Source organism: Mytilus galloprovincialis, chromosome 11 (assembly GCF_965363235.1).
Source record: "Mytilus galloprovincialis chromosome 11, xbMytGall1.hap1.1, whole genome shotgun sequence".
In the NCBI taxonomy this organism is placed as follows: Eukaryota; Metazoa; Mollusca; class Bivalvia; order Mytilida; family Mytilidae; genus Mytilus; species Mytilus galloprovincialis.
Window position 1 is genome coordinate 55,328,075 of NC_134848.1, and position 19,852 is coordinate 55,347,926.

General features: G+C 33.5%; 1 protein-coding gene across 1 annotated transcript in view; it reads right to left on the reverse strand.

The window, feature by feature from the left end:
• Window positions 1–1,418: 1,418 nt before the first annotated feature.
• Window positions 1,419–19,852, reverse strand: part of LOC143052403 (uncharacterized) — a 38,939-nt gene continuing 20,505 nt past the window's right edge. The window contains exons 8-12 of the mRNA XM_076225435.1: window positions 19,518–19,580; window positions 18,690–18,814; window positions 12,082–12,375; window positions 11,286–11,488; window positions 1,419–4,613 (exon numbers count right to left, since the gene is read on the reverse strand). Coding sequence (XP_076081550.1) covers window positions 4,595–4,613; window positions 11,286–11,488; window positions 12,082–12,375; window positions 18,690–18,814; window positions 19,518–19,580 — 704 coding nt within the window. The 3' untranslated portion in view covers window positions 1,419–4,594. The remainder of the gene's footprint in view (window positions 4,614–11,285; window positions 11,489–12,081; window positions 12,376–18,689; window positions 18,815–19,517; window positions 19,581–19,852) is intronic.

A 19,852-nucleotide genomic window follows, 5' to 3' on the forward strand; every position in this document is an offset into this window, starting at 1 on the left:
ATCGTAGTTGGGGCATAAAAAACCGTCATATCAAATTGTATGCATTTTAAACCTGATAAAAACGAACCAAAATCTTAAATCCCTAAGAGGTTGGTTTAAACGGGTTTCACTGTATCATCAAACAGTTAAGTTAATATATTGACTGTCCTGTAGATCTGAACACCACTTTTCAGCCGAAATAAACTAGAGTGTACACGATGAAATGTCTCCCCTTCTAATTATATATTTTAAATTGAGTCGTAAATATAAAGCTTTACTACAAGTATCACACAAACTTAACATGATCCAAGAAAATGAAGTCAAGATCAGATAAACCAATGAGAATTGCATGAACACCTGACAATCATTCAATACAACAAATAAACTTTTCTTATTTCTTATACATGTTATAGTTTCTAAGAAACAGATTTAACAAAGAAAACTAAATATTGACCAATGAACCATGAAATTGATATCAAGGTCAAATGAATCCTGCCAGATAGACATGTATACCTTACAATCAATCTATACATTAAATATAGTTGACCTATTCTTTTTAGTATTTAAGATTTTATCAATAAACAAGCTAAACCATGAAAATGATGTCAAGGTCAGATGACACCTGCACATCTTTCAATCATTCCATAAACCAAATATAGAAGATCTATTGCTTATAATATCAATTTTTGAAATTGCAAGGTATGCACATACCAAATATAGTTATCCTATTACTAAAAAAGAGAGAAATTAAGAATACTAAAAATCTTAACTTTTTTCAAGTAATCACTGATCCATGAAAATGAGGTCAAGGACAATGGACATATGAAAGAGTGAAACTTAGTAACATAAGACATATATACAAAGTATCAAGTATCCATGTCTTCCACCTTCTAAAATATAAAGCTTTTGAGAAGTAAGCCAAAACCGCCGCCAGATCACTATCCCTGTCAAGCTTTCTGCAACAAAAGTCGCAAACTTGAAAAAAAAACGAATTCGTCATGAAACTAGTAATATGTAACAAAATCTAAAGATATACATGTATACATACAAGGTCATTACAATGCAGAACATCTATTTCTTGAGTGGGTGTACAATTTTTTTTAAGTTTAGTTGCAATAAACTACCCATTTTGTGAGTGGATGTACAACTTCGAAATAAGACAAGTTTGGTCAATTGGAATCATGAGTGATTTTATAGTGGAGGACAGATGCTAATTAAAAATGTGTTGCAATCATGTAAATACCTACTGATACAACTATCACGGGTATTAGATTTCATACTATGTGTTATGACTTTTACTCATTATTGAAGGCAGTACAGGGACAGATAGTGGTTAATTTCTGTGTCATTTAGTCTGTGGTGGAGAGTTGTGTCATTGGCAATCATACCACATCTTATTTTTATATTCATGTTTGACTTCACATACATTCAACATAAAGTTATGCAAAAAATGTTTTATTTTTGCAAAAATATATTTTAAACAAAAGGCCTCAAAATAAGTGCAGTGCAAAACAAAAATAAATAATATCAAAATTACAAAAACAGGACTTCTCCCCGAGTGAATAACAAAAAAATCATAGCTCCCTGCTAGTTAATCGAACACTGCATTGCATTGGATAAGGTAACAAAAATTCTCCATTTCAAGAGTACAATTTGATTCTAATTACACATTTGGCAGTCAGTATCAAACATTAAATATGAATTAATGATCACATTTCATACTTAAATCCAAGAAATACTGATATCATAATTATTCAGTAGAAATCTTTAATTTTAACACCAAGTTCTTAATTCAAACAGACTATAATAACACTTTGAAAATTAACATTCTTTTTCTGTAACTTGTAACATTAAAATAAATGAGGTATTTCAGAGAACAAAAATTCTGAACGACATGATCAAGGAAAATCTCATATTCAATTCAATTCTCAATTTTATAAACAGAGTTATCTCTCTTAGTAATACAAACTTTTAAAGACATAACATACAAACATTAAATTTTTCATTTTATAGAGTAAAACTTTATGTTAAACTACCCATTCTTATAAATAACTTAAAATGATCTCTACTCCTTTCTTGTTACATTGAAAAATAAAATTAATGAATTAAAAGAAAGCAACATTAAAGTAACAAATCTATGTTTAAAGCTAAATTTCAGAAATTTTGCAATAAAATCTATAAATAAATGCAATAATTTCTTTGTAGCTCTATAAAATTCTCTCTGAACTTAACCTATATTCCTATATTTAAAATGTTCTCAACTATATAAAGAAAATTCTATGTTAAAAGAAGAATATTTGAGAACTATAGCAAATTTCAAATGACAGTGAAAGACAAAAATAGAATAAAATGTCATTTAAAGAAAATATAAAAAGATCCAGCATTCAAAATTTCATGAGCCCCATACTTCGGGCCTAAAACCTCATTAGACTTGCACAAGAATATTATTAAGTTTTTTTGTATTCATTGATTGCATAGCCAGTTCCTTGAAATAAAAATACTTTTGAATACTGTATAGATAAATAAATATATAAAATATTGCATATGACAAAAGTTTGTTAAAATACTGACTGGGAAAATTTCAAGTCAACAGAAGGCAAAAATATATTTTGTTTTCAAACTTTGATCTATTGCCAATATTTCCATTTATCATGCCTTAAGTATCATAATAAATTTTATTAATTTTGTGAACTTTTTTGTCATATGCAAATTCTTTTTATTTAAATAGGATAAAATCTAGATTACAGAAAAGAGAAAATTAAAAAAAAACTATTAGAGTAACATTTTCAGATAATCACAGTAAAAAGTAAACACATGAAATAAAAGGCTTAAAGAACCTAGTCAAAAACCCTAAAAATGAAACAAGTCTAGATTTTATTAAAATGATACATGTCGCGTCATCATGAACCAATAGAAAAAAAAAAGGATTGATATTTCAGGTTAAAATGGCAAGTTGAGTTTCGATAGCTAGTTTTGATTGGTTGAGGAAACTGGAGTCTCCAACTCTTAACCGCATCAATTGACAGTCAATTAATTCAATGATACAAAGAACCAATTGCATATTTCATTACTCTTAGTTTTTTTGGATAGTGAATTGACCAGAATATTTGAAAAATGCAACAGGCCCCTTGTGGTCTTTTTGAGCATTTATAAGGGCCCTTAACATGCCAAACAGTCCAGAAAAAGAATAATTCTTATGAAGGCCAACATTTGGCCCAATTAAGTTTAAATGGTCAATTGCAAATTTCCACAATGTTTTCAGAAATAAATAAAGTATTTAAAAAATCTAGACTTGTCCATATACAGCACATTCTTAATAAAATATTCAATTTGAATAAATTTGACATAAATTACATGTGCATTTTTTCTGAATTCCAGGGAGCGTCAAGAACAGCAAAAAACATACACCATTAAATGGTATTTTAAAAATCAAGTCAGGTCGTCTGATCAAAATATTCATATATTTATATACATACAAATATATCAAAAAAGAAAAATTGGTGCTCCGAGACCAAATTTGTTATAAAATACAAAACACAACACAACATTAACAATAAAAAAAAAAACAGCACTTTTTTCAAAATTTTTATATATTTTTTTGTTTACTAACCCATTCTGAACGTTCACATCATAAACAGTTCAAACATATGTAGAAAAATCAGAAATCTTCATATGTACACGTAAATGACAAAATATGGATCATCTCAAATATGCCACAATTATCAATAAACTAGTTTGTAATGTCAGCTGTTGGTACTCTGCTAGGTTTTTTTCTCAAGAGAACAAGTTATGTATTTGGTAAATATTTCTCCCATATTCTTAAAATTGCATCTTACACATACAATAAAATATGTACATCTCTTTAAATGAAGACAAATCTGACAAATAGCTATTTCTAAAACTCAAATTTTTCTTTCTTTAAAAATTTAACAGCTATATTTCCCTATAATTTCATACTTTAAAAACGTTATTAGTACTTTCTTTAATAAAAAAATTTTGTTTAATGATCCACATTAAATTTTCTCTTGTTTTGTTACTATACTAAAACAAGAGCCATATATTCTGACCTTTGCAAAATTTAATAAAAATTTAATGTTCAACATTAAATTTTCCTACATTAATTAATAAAATTTAAATGAATTCAAATTTGAATTTAATCTTTCACTTAAAAATTTAATGATCGACATTAAATAGGCAAAGCAGGTATGATGTTTTAAAACTTAAATGTTCATTCATTAAACTTTTAACTAAAATTTTCAATGCTTTTATGAATTTGAAATTAAAATAATTCTTACAGAAAGATATTTTAACGTTCTTTAATCTGACAACAGAAAAAAATAGAAGACATATAAGGGTCCAATAAAATATCTTGAATTTTTTATACAATTTATTATTTATATAAAAATTTAAGTTGTTGAAATCAATCTTTCTGTAGTTTATTTACTTCTCTTCATAAAATGCATATAAAACCTCTTTTAACTGTATCAATTGTTGAGTATGAATCCAAATTTCTGAAAAGCACTATTGTACATTTTTAGCACTTTATAATACAAATATAGCACTTAATTCTTCATAGTTATTCCCATGTTCATTTGCTATCTGTAGGAAAATGTCTTTACATATCAATTCCATTTCTGAAATTAAATAAAAATAAAAACAAAATCAAATACATGGATAAGATGAATAAAAAGATATTCTACATACATTACAAGTTTCAAAGATGAACTAATCAATTAAGATTAGAGTCTAGTGCAACTGCCCAATGTGGAGTTCGAAACAGATTCTTTCAGGGCAGGAGTATAATAAAGTATTAACATAAGTAAACAAGAAGAATAGAAACCCCAACATATTAGGACTACCCATAACATAGATTATCTAAGAGCAGGGTATAATAAAGTAATAACATCGGCACACAGGGAGAATAGAAACCCCCACATATCAGAACTTTACCTTACATAGATTCTTTCATAGATTGATTTTGACTATCACTTTCAACACTATTGTTGTATTTTGTGGCGGTCAGTTTTTAATTGTGGTGGAAGAGGGAATCAACGACCTTCGGTAGGATAAATGAAAAATTCTTATCAAACAAATTAGAGTCTAGTGCAACTGCCACATGTGGGAATTGAATCATTGATTCTTTCAGGACAGGGGTATAATAAAGAAATGACAGTTTTACAGGAAGAATAGAAACCTCGACATGTTTAAGACTTAACTTACATAGAAGCAGCAGCAATGATATTTGAGGTCTTTGTATTCCTGGTGACTGGCTTGTGGTGACGGAGACTATCCAAAGTTATAACATAGGCCCACAGAGAATAGAAACCCCCACATATTAGGACTATAACTTACATAGATGCAGCAGCAATGATATTTGAGGTCTTTGTATTCCTGGTGACTGGCTTGTGGTGACGGAGACTATCCAAAGTTATAACATAGGCCCACAGAGAATAGAAACCCCCACATATTAGGACTATAACTTACATAGATGCAGCTGCAATGATATTTGATGTCTTTGTATTCCTGGTGACTGGCTTGTGGTGACGGAGACTATCCAAAGTTATAACATAGGCCCACAGAGAATAGAAACCCCCACATATTAGGACTATAACTTACATAGATGCTGCTGCAATGATATTTGTGGTCTTTGTATTCCTGGTGACTGGCTTGTGGTGACGGAGACTATCCAAAGTTATAACATAGGCCCACAGAGAATAGAAACCCCCACATATTAGGACTATAACTTACATAGATGCAGCTGCAATGATATTTGATGTCTTTGTATTCCTGGTGACTGGCTTGTGGTGACGGAGACTATCCAAAGTTATAACATAGGCCCACAGAGAATAGAAACCCCCACATATTAGGACTATAACTTACATAGATGCTGCTGCAATGATATTTGTGGTCTTTGTATTCCTGGTGACTGGCTTGTGGTGACGGAGACTATCCAAAGTTATAACATAGGCCCACAGAGAATAGAAACCCCCACATATTAGGACTATAACTTACATAGATGCTGCTGCAATGATATTTGTGGTCTTTGTATTCCTGGTGACAGGCTTGTGGTGACGGAGACTATCCAAAGTTATAACATAGGCCCACAGAGAATAGAAACCCCCACATATTAGGACTATAACTTACATAGATGCTGCTGCAATGATATTTGTGGTCTTTGTATTCCTGGTGACTGGCTTGTGGTGACGGAGACTATCCAAAGTTATAACATAGGCCCACAGAGAATAGAAACCCCCACATATTAGGACTATAACTTACATAGATGCTGCTGCAATGATATTTGTGGTCTTTGTATTCCTGGTGACAGGCTTGTGGTGACGGAGACTATCCAAAGTTATAACATAGGCCCACAGAGAATAGAAACCCCCACATATTAGGACTATAACTTACATAGATGCTGCTGCAATGATATTTGATGTCTTTGTATTCCTGGTGACTGGCTTGTGGTGACGGAGACCATCCAAAGTTATAACATAGGCCCACAGAGAATAGAAACCCCCACATATTAGGACTATAACTTACATAGATGCAGCAGCAATGATATTTGATGTCTTTGTATTCCTGGTGACTGGCTTGTGGTGACGGAGACCATCCAAAGTTATAACATAGGCCCACGGAGAATAGAAACCCCACATATTAGGACTATAACTTACATAGATGCAGCAGCAATGATATTTGACGTCTTTGTATTCCTGGTGACTGGCTTGTGGTGACGGAGACCATCCAAAGTTATAACATAGGCCCACAGAGAATAGAAACCCCCACATATTAGGACTATAACTTACATAGATGCAGCTGCAATGATATTTGATGTCTTTGTATTCCTGGTGACTGGCTTGTGGTGACGGAGACTATCCAAAGTTATAACATAGGCCCACAGAGAATAGAAACCCCCACATATTAGGACTATAACTTACATAGATGCAGCTGCAATGATATTTGATGTCTTTGTATTCCTGGTGACTGGCTTGTGGTGACGGAGACTATCCAAAGTTATAACATAGGCCCACAGAGAATAGAAACCCCCACATATTAGAACTATAACTTACATAGATGCAGCTGCAATGATATTTGTTGTGGTGACGGAGACTATCCAAAGTAATAACATAGGCCCAAGGAGAATAGAAACCCCCAAATATTAGGACTATAACTTACATAGATGCAGCTGCAATGATATTTGTTGTGGTGACGGAGACTATCCAAAGTAATAACATAGGCCCAAGGAGAATAGAAACCCCCACATATCAGTACTATAACTTACATAGATGCAGCTGCAATGATATTTGATGTCTTTGTATTCCTGGTGACTGGCTTGTAGTGGCGGAGACTATCCAAAGTTATAACATAGGCCCGAGGAGAATAGAAACCCCCCATATTAGGACTATAACTTACATAGATGCAGCAGCAATGATATTTGATGTCTTTGTATTCCTGGTGACTGGCTTGTGGTGACGGAGACTATCCAAAGTTATAACATAGGCCCACAGAGAATAGAAACCCCCACATATTAGAACTATAACTTACATAGATGCAGCTGCAATGATATTTGTTGTGGTGACGGAGACTATCCAAAGTAATAACATAGGCCCAAGGAGAATAGAAACCCCCACATATTAGGACTATAACTTACATAGATGCAGCTGCAATGATATTTGTTGTGGTGACGGAGACTATCCAAAGTAATAACATAGGCCCACAGAGAATAGAAACCCCCACATATCAGTACTATAACTTACATAGATGCAGCTGCAATGATATTTGATGTCTTTGTATTCCTGGTGACTGGCTTGTAGTGGCGGAGACTATCCAAAGTTATAACATAGGCCTGAGGAGAATAGAAACCCCCCATATTAGGACTATAACTTACATAGATGCAGCAGCAATGATATTTGATGTCTTTGTATTCCTGGTGACTGGCTTGTGGTGACGGAGACTATCCAAAGTTATAACATAGGCCCACAGAGAATAGAAACCCCCACATATTAGAACTATAACTTACATAGATGCAGCTGCAATGATATTTGTTGTGGTGACGGAGACTATCCAAAGTAATAACATAGGCCCAAGGAGAATAGAAACCCCCACATATTAGGACTATAACTTACATAGATGCAGCTGCAATGATATTTGTTGTGGTGACGGAGACTATCCAAAGTAATAACATAGGCCCACAGAGAATAGAAACCCCCACATATCAGTACTATAACTTACATAGATGCAGCTGCAATGATATTTGATGTCTTTGTATTCCTGGTGACTGGCTTGTAGTGGCGGAGACTATCCAAAGTTATAACATAGGCCCGAGGAGAATAGAAACCCCCCATATTAGGACTATAACTTACATAGATGCAGCAGCAATGATATTTGAGGTCTTTGTATTCCTGGTGACTGGCTTGTGGTGACGGAGACTATCTAAAGTTATAACATAGGCCCACTGAGAATAGAAACCCCCACATATCAGGACTATAACTTACATAGATGCAGCAGCAATGATATTTGATGTCTTTGTATTCCTGGTGACTGGCTTGTGGTGACGGAGACTATCCAAAGTTATAACATAGGCCCACAGAGAATAGAAACCCCCACATATTAGAACTATAACTTACATAGATGCAGCTGCAATGATATTTGTTGTGGTGACGGAGACTATCCAAAGTAATAACATAGGCCCAAGGAGAATAGAAACCCCCACATATTAGGACTATAACTTACATAGATGCAGCTGCAATGATATTTGTTGTGGTGACGGAGACTATCCAAAGTAATAACATAGGCCCAAGGAGAATAGAAACCCCCACATATTAGGACTATAACTTACATAGATGCAGCAGCAATGATATTTGATGTCTTTGTATTCCTGGTGACTGGCTTGTGGTGACGGAGACTATCTAAAGTTATAACATAGGCCCACAGAGAATAGAAACCACCACATGTTTAAGACTTAACTTACATAGATGCAGCAGCAATGATATTTGATGTCTTTGTATTCCTGGTGACTGGCTTGTAGTGACGGAGACTATCCAAAGTTATAACATAGGCCCACAGAGAATAGAAACCCCACATATTAGGACTATAACTTACATAGATGCAGCTGCAATGATATTTGATGTCTTTGTATTCCTGGTGACTGGCTTGTAGTGACGGAGACTATCCAAAGTTATAACATAGGCCCACAGAGAATAGAAACCCCCAATATTAGGACTATAACTTACATAGATGCAGCAGCAATGATATTTGATGTCTTTGTATTCCTGGTGACTGGCTTGTGGTGACTGAGACTATCCAAAGTTATAACATAGGCCCACGGAGAATAGAAACCCCCCATATTAGGACTATAACTTACATAGATGCAGCAGCAATGATATTTGTGGTCTTTGTATTCCTGGTGACTGGCTTGTGGTGACGGAGACTATCCAAAGTTATAACATAGGCCCACAGAGAATAGAAACCCCCACATATTAGGACTATAACTTACATAGATGCTGCTGCAATGATATTTGATGTCTTTGTATTCCTGGTGACTGGCTTGTGGTGACGGAGACTATCCAAAGTTATAACATAGGCCCACAGAAAATAGAAACCCCCACATATCAGGACTATAACATACATAGATGCAGCAGCAATGATATTTGTGGTCTTTGTATTCCTGGTGACTGGCTTGTGGTGACGGAGACTATCCAAAGTTATAACATAGGCCCAAGGAGAATAGAAACCCCCACATATTAGGACTATAACTTACATAGATGCAGCTGCAATGATATTTGATGTCTTTGTATTCCTGGTGACTGGCTTGTGGTGACGGAGACCATCCAAAGTTATAACATAGGCCCACAGAGAATAGAAACCCCCCATATTAGGACTATAACTTACATAGATGCAGCTGCAATGATATTTGATGTCTTTGTATTCCTGGTGACCGGCTTGTGGTGACGGAGACTATCCAAAGTTATAACATAGGCCCTCAGAGAATAGAAACCCCCCATATTAGGACTATAACTTACATAGATGCAGCTGCAATGATATTTGTGGTCTTTGTATTCCTGGTGACCGGCTTGTGGTGACGGCAACTATCCAAAGTTATGACATAGGCCCACAGAGAATAGAAACCCCCCATATTAGGACTATAACTTACATAGATGCAGCTGCAATGATATTTGATGTCTTTGTATTCCTGGTGACCGGCTTGTGGTGACGGAGACTATCCAAAGTTATAACATAGGCCCTCAGAGAATAGAAACCCCCCATATTAGGACTATAACTTACATAGATGCAGCTGCAATGATATTTGATGTCTTTGTATTCCTGGTGACCGGCTTGTGGTGACGGAGACTATCCAAAGTTATAACATAGGCCCTCAGAGAATAGAAACCCCCCATATTAGGACTATAACTTACATAGATGCAGCTGCAATGATATTTGATGTCTTTGTATTCCTGGTGACTGGCTTGTGGTGACGGAGACCATCCAAAGTTATAACATAGGCCCACAGAGAATAGAAACCCCCCATATTAGGACTATAACTTACATAGATGCAGCTGCAATGATATTTGATGTCTTTGTATTCCTGGTGACCGGCTTGTGGTGACGGAGACTATCCAAAGTTATAACATAGGCCCTCAGAGAATAGAAACCCCCCATATTAGGACTATAACTTACATAGATGCAGCTGCAATGATATTTGATGTCTTTGTATTCCTGGTGACTGGCTTGTGGTGACGGAGACCATCCAAAGTTATAACATAGGCCCACAGAGAATAGAAACCCCCCATATTAGGACTATAACTTACATAGATGCAGCTGCAATGATATTTGATGTCTTTGTATTCCTGGTGACCGGCTTGTGGTGACGGAGACTATCCAAAGTTATAACATAGGCCCTCAGAGAATAGAAACCCCCCATATTAGGACTATAACTTACATAGATGCAGCTGCAATGATATTTGTGGTCTTTGTATTCCTGGTGACCGGCTTGTGGTGACGGCAACTATCCAAAGTTATAACATAGGCCCACAGAGAATAGAAACCCCCACATATCAGGACTTTAACTTACATAGATGCAGCTGCAATGATATTTGTGGTCTTTGTATTCCTGGTGACTGGCTTGTGGTGGCGGAGACCATCCAAAGTTATAACATAGGCCCACAGAGAATAGAAACCCCCACATATCAGGACTTTAACTTACATAGATGCAGCAGCAATGATATTTGATGTGGTGACGGAGACTATCCAAAGTTATAACATAGGCCCATGGAGAATAGAAACCCCCACATATCAGGACTTTAACTTACATAGATGCAGCAGCAATGATATTTGATGTCTTTGTATTCCTAGTGACTGGCTTGTGGTGACGGAGACTATCTAAAGCATGCTGCCAATACCAACAGGTCCTACAGAAATACTTAAAGCAAACCATTTCACGACAAAAGTACGGTCCTTGTTGTATTCCACATGAGCTACACATAGAGTCTTCTAAGTATGGGTCAATTTGAATCTGTAATTCATAATGTATAAAACTAATTTCTTACTTGATAAAATATCATATAAAAATAACGAATTTTGTTAACATAAGTAGTTCAGCGGTTGTCCTTGGTTAAGTCGGTCACATTTGTTTTCGTAACTTGTATTGCTATAAATTAGGACGATAATCTACTGGTTTGAATTGTTTTGGTTTCCATTTTAAAGCCTTTTATAGCCAGCTATTTGGAATCGTGAAAAAGTCTTTTTTTTTGTTCTTCAAGGCGGTACAGAGACCTTTAATTGCTCAAATCAACCTGGTCTAAACTCATTGGCAATCATACCATTACATCAGATTTTTATTCAGGGAATAATTCAAAAATATTTGCATACAAGACCACAATATAGAGCATAGCATGTCAGTCTGTTCTCCATACTATGCATATTAAACAGTATCTAAAACAATCTCTAACCCTAAAACAGGGTCCACGTTAAGTGTCTGATTTATTCTTTAGTTTATACTTGCCCTCTAAGTAGATTTTTTTAGTTTTAATGCCCTACCTGGAAAGTACAGGGTCCTCTTGAATTATACAAAGTCCAAGAGATATTCTTTTGGAAGTTTATATTTACCTTTTTTGTGAACTTTGGAGTTTTGATTTCTACAAAGGCAGCTTGAACAGCTTTCATATAACTCTTTTTACTGTTAAATGTTACACGTCCACTACCGATTGGATATTTATGTTTATCAGTGTCTATGCCACCATACACTACATTGCCAAAGAGATCATTCATGATGCATCCTAGTGCCTCTGCATTCATCATTCCATGTAGTGCTCCAACAAATACGGTCTTGTTAGAGTCAAGACGCTGGGATGGTTGGCGGACGTAATTGCTATCACTAAGAACCCAAGGAATCACTTGGACCTGTAAAAACATATACAGTATTAATTCAATGTCTTATGATCTTGGCAATTGGTTTATTAAATTTATTTGGTGGGGAACCAAATTTTGTGAGTTCTATGGGTATAGCTGACCAATGAATTTAAATATTGAGTTTTTTTATATATAATAAATAGAGGCTCTTGAGAGCCTGTGTCACTCACCTTGGTCTATGTGCATATTTAACAAAGGACAAGTATGGAATTCATGACCAAATTCTGCTAATGGTGATGATAACTTGTTTGTAAATCTTACTATACTGAAAATTCTTGCTATTTACTATTATCTCTATCTACAATGACTTTGGCCTAGAAGTTTCAGAGGAAAAGATTTTTGTATAAAATTGCATAAATTTATGAAAAATTGTGAAAAATTTACTTTAAAGCGCAATAACTCTAAATAGAATCTGACAATGCAAGAGATAATCTACTTTCTGTTTCAAATGAACTTTCATAATACTCTGGTTTTATCCTGATTCACAACTTCAAAAATTTGATAGCTGAAATTTCATTGGCTGATGTAATAGTCACTAGAAAAGAAAGCAGAACCAAGTGCTGTCAGATTCTTGAAACAAGGGTAGACTCATGAGGCCATTAAAAGGAATAATACATTTAATTTGTTTGTCACAACCCCACCTACCCAGAAAATAGCAACTTCTCAAAATTTTGTATTGTCCTGACAAGATTTTTCAAAAATCAAATATGCATCTGACATTTCAATTTCCCTTTGCCAAAAAAAAAAGAAAATGCATACCTACCTACCCAGTACCCACTGTCTCTACCTTTAGGTAGGGTTGGGAAAACCAAAATATTTTGCAATTGAGGCATGATCATTATTTCAATCAAATTGAAATTAAAGGCAAGAGTTCTCAAAACCAGTTTTTTCTGATGGTTCTTGATGAAAAATTGCTGGTCCTCACATTTCAAAAGTTAAATCACAAATTTGTGTCGGTCCTAACTGTCACATTTTGAGAACTCTACAAGTTCTTAAAAATCCCATATAACAAAAGAAATATAAAACTATAACTATGAAAAGATATATCATGCAGTAAAATTAACTAAAACAAGATACTACTACTACTACTACTAACTACTCTATATAAAGCTAAAAAATACTAATCTATATATAATACAAGATAAACTGATAAATAAAAACTATACTACAGATTCCACCACAATTATTTGTTATCAGGATTTCCAGATGGCAAAAGGGAGATAACTCAATGTTATTTTGGTAAAAACCATCTGGATAGCCCGACTACTCAGCATTTATCAAGTGTGCTGTCAGATTTTTTCCAACCTACAATTTGGGATACTTTTAAAAATGATCCTATACAAATTCAATATTAGGGTTGAATTTAACTTAACAAGATCTTGTCTAACCGTCACTCTGTATGAATATGTTTCTTAATGAATTCTGGTGTAACTTGCAAGTGCTATTCAAGATACCACATGAAATATGGAGTTCAACATGCTTAAATTTGAATGTTAATGCATTTGGTTTTTTTTTAGCGCAGGGGTTAAATTCATTCACTGTACCATCCGATAGCCCTATAGGCTATTATTGTTTCTTTTTATAAGCTATTCATGCATTTTACATTTTTACATTTTCAGGAAACAAGCGAAAATAACAAAGCCCCTTCAAAATGTTTAAGCTAATGTTCAATATACTAAATATTCTTATTAATTATAGGAAGCTTTCCCTGTTGTCTGTGGGATTCGGTGTCCAAGTGGTCAAAGAAGTTAAAATATTCTATCATTAGCCGTCAACACTGAGGTTGTGAGTGTGAACCCTGCTCCAGCCTCCAATCTGTAAATTACTGGGAAATTTTTTTTTTAAATCTAATTGGAACTTAGTGCTTAACGGCTATTGAAAATGCATACTAATTTCACTGAATTACGTTTACATGACTTGAAGTGTTGCTCTCCACCTATTTCTCGTTTAGCACCTGGCACTGATGACATAATTAGTTTTCTAAAGCAGTTAGTTAAAATTTCTGACCAGTTCCACAAATTCCAATTGAATTAGAATTTTGAATGAATTAGCTGCAATAGGTAAAGAGCAACACTTACAGTCAAGTCACAGTAAGTAAGCCATATCTAACCTAACAGCACACTTTTTACTATATACAACAAATTCTACTCTACAAGGGACTATTCTTACCGTTTTCCATTTCAAAGATGTCTAAAATTCAAAAACTATATAAAAATCATGCAATACCACACCGTTCTTTCACACAAATATCAATACATACTTGACTATATCTTTATCATGAATTCTTCGGAAAGCATATATTTTTTTTTTAATTCTAACTAAGTCATGGAATTTAGAAATACATTTTTTTCTGAATTTCATTTCTAAACTATAACTAAGTATTACCTTAAAAAGAATTCGCTGTGAAACAATGAATTTCAAAAATTATTTATTTTTTAATATGAATTTTCAGTTGTAAAAAATCTCTAGTTGAGGATCAACTCGTCAGACATCATAGATACCAGGATTAAATTTTATATTTACGCCAGACGCCTGTTTCGTCTACAAAAGACTCATCAGTGATGCTCGAATAAACAAGAGGCTCTCAAGAGCCTGAATCGCTCACCTGAATTTTTTTGGTTTAATCTCTCATCAATGATTATTTTGGCTTTTCAATTTATTTAAATGTTCTTTGAATCGTCCTATTTTCTTCAAAAGCAAAAAAAAATCATTTTCTCCTATGTTCTATTTTAGCCATAGGAGCTATGTTTCTTGACATACAAGGAAATGAAATATAAAATTTATACTAGATACTCTGAAACTCTGAAAGTCATTTAGCCTAAGTTTGGCTGAAATTGATACAGCAGTTTCATAAGAGAAGATTTTTTAAAGTAAGTCAACATGATGAACAAATTGTGAAAAAAGTCTTTAAAGGGCAATAACTCCTAAAGAGGTCAATTGACAATTTTGGTCAAATTGACTTATTTGTAGATCTTACTTTGCTGATCATATTTGCTGTTTACAGTTTATCTTTATCTATAATAATATTCAAGATAATGACCAAAAACTGCAAAATTTCCTTAAAATTACCAATTAAGTGGCAGCAACCCAACAATTGGATGTTTGATTCATCTGAAAATTTCAGGGCTGATAGATATTGACCTAATGAACATTTTTACTTCATGTCATATTTGCTCTTAATGCTTTCGTTTTTGAGATATAAGCCAAAAACTGCATTTGACCCCTATGTTCTATTTTAAGTAACGGCGGCCATGTTTTTTGACGGATCAAAAATCAAAGCACACACTTTGTGCAGGATAATCTAAGGAACAATCATGCTAAGTTTTAACCAAATCCATTCAGTAGTTTCAGGAGAAGATTTTTTAAAGTTAGCAAATATGATGAACAAATTGTGAAAAATTGTCATTAAAGGACAATAACCCCTTAAGGGGTCAATTGACAATTTTGGTCATATTAACTTATTTGTAGATCTTACTTTGCTGATCTTTTTTGCTGTTTACAGTTTATCTTTATCTATATTAATATTCAAGATAATGACCAAAAACTGCAAAATTTCCTTAAAATTACCAATTAAGTGGCAGCAACCCAACAATGGTTTGTTTGATTCATCTGAAAATTTCAGGGCTGATAGATCTTGACCTAATGAACATTTTTACTCCATGTCAGATTTGCTCTAAATGCTTTCGTTTTTGAGATATAAGCCAAAAACTGCATTTGACCCCTATGTTCTATTTTAAGTAACGGCGGCCATGTTTTTTGACGGATCAAAAATCAAAGCACACACTTTGTGCAGGATAATCTAAGGAACAATCATGCTAAGTTTTAACCAAATCCATTCAGTAGTTTCAGAGGAGAAGATTTTTTAAAGTTAGCAAATATGATGAACAAATTGTGAAAAATTGTCATTAAAGGACAATAACCCCTTAAGGGGTTAATTGACAATTTTGGTCATATTAACTTATTTGTAGATTTTACTTTGCTGATCTTTTTTGCTGTTTACAGTTTATCTTTATCTATAATAATATTCAAGATAATGACCAAAAACTGCAAAATTTCCTTAAAATTACCAATTAAGTGGCAGCAACCCAACAATGGTTTGTTTGATTCATCTGAAAATTTCAGGGCTGATAGATGTTGACCTAATGAACATTTTTACTCCATGTCAGATTTGCTCTAAATGCTTTCGTTTTTGAGATATAAGCCAAAAACTGCATTTGACCCCTATGTTCTATTTTAAGTAACGGCGGCCATGTTTTTTGACGGATCAAAAATCGAAGCGCACATTTTGTGCAGGATATACTAAGGAACAATCATGTTAAGTTTCATTCAAATCCATTCAGTAGTTTCAGAGGAGAAGATGTTTGAAAAATTGTTAACGACGACAGACGACGACGACGGACGCCAAGTGATGAGAAAAGCTCACATGGCCTTTTAGGCCAGGTGAGCTAAAAAATAAAGTACAAAGTTGAAGAGCATTGAGGACTGAAAATTCCTAAAAGTTTTGCCAAATACAGCTAATTAGGTAATCTATTCTTATGGTAGAAAAACCTTTTTTGTTAACAGGTAATTTATAATTATGAACATAGAGGGATATTTTTTTCTTCTTCTAGTTTTCCATATACAACACATTGATTGAAAAAGTCCATGCATTGGGATTTAATACATAAATCAAGTATGAAATCTGCAAAATAAGGATATTAGAAAATAAAAAAAATCATAATACGTGTAAAATCAGATTATATCTAAATTTCAAAATAATGCTAACTCTGTATCATGATTTGCTTTGAATGATTTGATACAAGAGCACTTGAATAGTAACATTTTCAAACTTTATTGAAAATAAAACTCAGCTAATCAAATGAGCAACAAGAATTAAAGAAATGCAAAGCTTTTAAAAATACTAAAAACATGCTACAGAAAATATAATGAAATAATTATTAATTCATATATCCTGTCAAAATAATTATAGAATAACTAATCGAAGAATTCAAATAGAGAAAAATATTCAACAAGTGACCGAACAATACATTAATTCACGAATGAGCGTAGCGCATGAGTTAATTATCAATATTGTTCGGTCACGAGTTGAATATTTTTCTCTATTTGAATTCTTTAATTAGTTATTCTTTTTATTACATTAGCAAATGGCTTTTTTTAAAGAAATTAATGTAAAACGTGTAAGGAACTATATCTTTTTTCTACGCATTCACAATTTGTTTTGACCCACCGTTATCGACGTCTTGACAACGCCTATTGTTGTTTGACGTCAGAGAGTGAAATAACGTTTATTTCACATGTGAAATTATTGGTTTTTATTTAACTGGGAAATCAATGTAATTCATTGCAAACAATGTAATAATATAATTTATCTTTATAGTGAATGCATGAGATTTTATCTGTTTAAAGAATGTATGATATCTAATGGAACATGCAATATTAGGCAGGTGTATTAAGTATGTGACAAGCATTGGCATACCTGCCAACTGTCACTATTTGCGGGTGATTTTCCCCATGGAGGCTCCAAAATGAAATTTTGAAAGAGCACATTTTGTCCACAATTTAAACAAAACAATTAATTTTACAATGACTTAAGGCTTATAAAAGTATGAAGAAGCTAAAAAAAAAACCAGCATTTAAAGGTATTTGCAGGCCCCCTAGAAGGTTTTTTTGGTCTCTGACAGCCATCTTGCACGCAAAACCCACATGGGGATTTTGAAAAATTGGCAGGTATGCATTGGTGATTTATATAAAGTTTGATGATCTGTATATGCTATTGTGTAATATGTTCAAATGTCCATGCTGACTATGTAAGTGAGGATTAGTTATCTCCCTTTAAAAGAATGGAAAATGTATCCTAGTGTCCTAATTTAGATTTTTTTTCAACCAGGTGTGATTTATTAATTTACAAATGGTTCAGAAAGGATCCATTGGACTCTTTCTTGTCCCCGTCTTTGCTGCTGACAGGGTAAAAGTAATATGATGCTGACTGCCAAATATTCAGATATGTATTAGCAAAATATGGAACATTAATAAAAAAATATAAAGTTATATTTCAGATGCTGTTTCATAATCTTGAGGAAGCTTTAGTCCAGAGTCTGTAACATTCCCTGGAGAATTGACAAAGTTATTGAAGCAGAATCTCAGACTGTGACCATCTTTGTATCTTAAAATTTCTAAATATAATTTCCATCCAGTTATTTAAAACAAATTTTGAAAAGGGGGCAGAACTAATACAGAAACTAATTCATATATAAAGACAAAGTGCAATATGATTATTTTTTTCACTTGAAAACCCCCAATGTTACCTCTTTAGCTCTCATCCTCCGACTTGATATCTTGTAATAATAGTCTCCGCTACTGAAGTCATGAGTACAATCTTGTAATAATCCTCTTACACCTTTCTCTGACTCAAATAATAAATATACATAACCTGTAAAAAAAATATTAGTCGTTTAAAAAACACTCATATCATCCCACCACCAAACCTATCATGACATACAAGACAAGAATGTATGCCTTGCCAACAGTCACCTTATGAACTTGAATGTAGAACATTTAAATTCAGAAAAGTGTTATCAAAACAGAGATGAACAGATGCCCCACTCGCACTAACAAGTGGACCGTGAAATTTGGGTAAAAACTCTAAATTGGCATTAAAAAAAGATCATATCATAGGAAACATGTGTACTCAATTTCAAGTTGATTAAACTTCAACTTCATCAAATATTACTTTGACCAAAACTTTAATCTGAACCTTTATTATCATAGGACATACAAATATACAATCAATGGAGTACAACATGAGGACACTTGGTCTCATATACTGCACTTTATTTTCCATTCTCAATTTTATTTTGCATTTGCATTTGCTAACAAACTTTTAAACAGTCAATAGTAGAACTCTTTATGATCTGGACCTACTGGTGTTGATAATGTTAACAAAATAAACCTGAAAAAATAAAACTTACATCTAGATTTACCTGAATTTTTACAAAATTTGAAAATGAGATGCAAATAGCAGTGCTAATTAAACATATCCTATACAAAGGAGTAATATTCATGCATGTCAAATTTAAACGTTTATCCTATTTCCTGAATAATTATTTTAAAATTCCATATTAATGTTATACTACCATCTTTTCCTGGCCATTCAATCTTAAAAGCTCCAAATTTTCCAAAGGATGTCTGTAGACCAGCTGTAAATAATGTAAAGTCATAAGTAACAAATAAAATGCCTTTTTTTACATCTTTGTAAAAATTCTGAAGATTTGAACTGCTGCAAATAATAGGTGTGTTTATGAATATATCTAATTATAAAATCTACCTTGTATGACCTGACAAATTGTTAAAGATAGAATTATGTGGACCAAGAGTAACCTTGGAATTTAAATATTCATTGAAGTACCAGAGGCGGATTTAGGGGGGCCCCCTTTTTCAGAAAAAATTTGGTTGGTTATATAGGGAATCA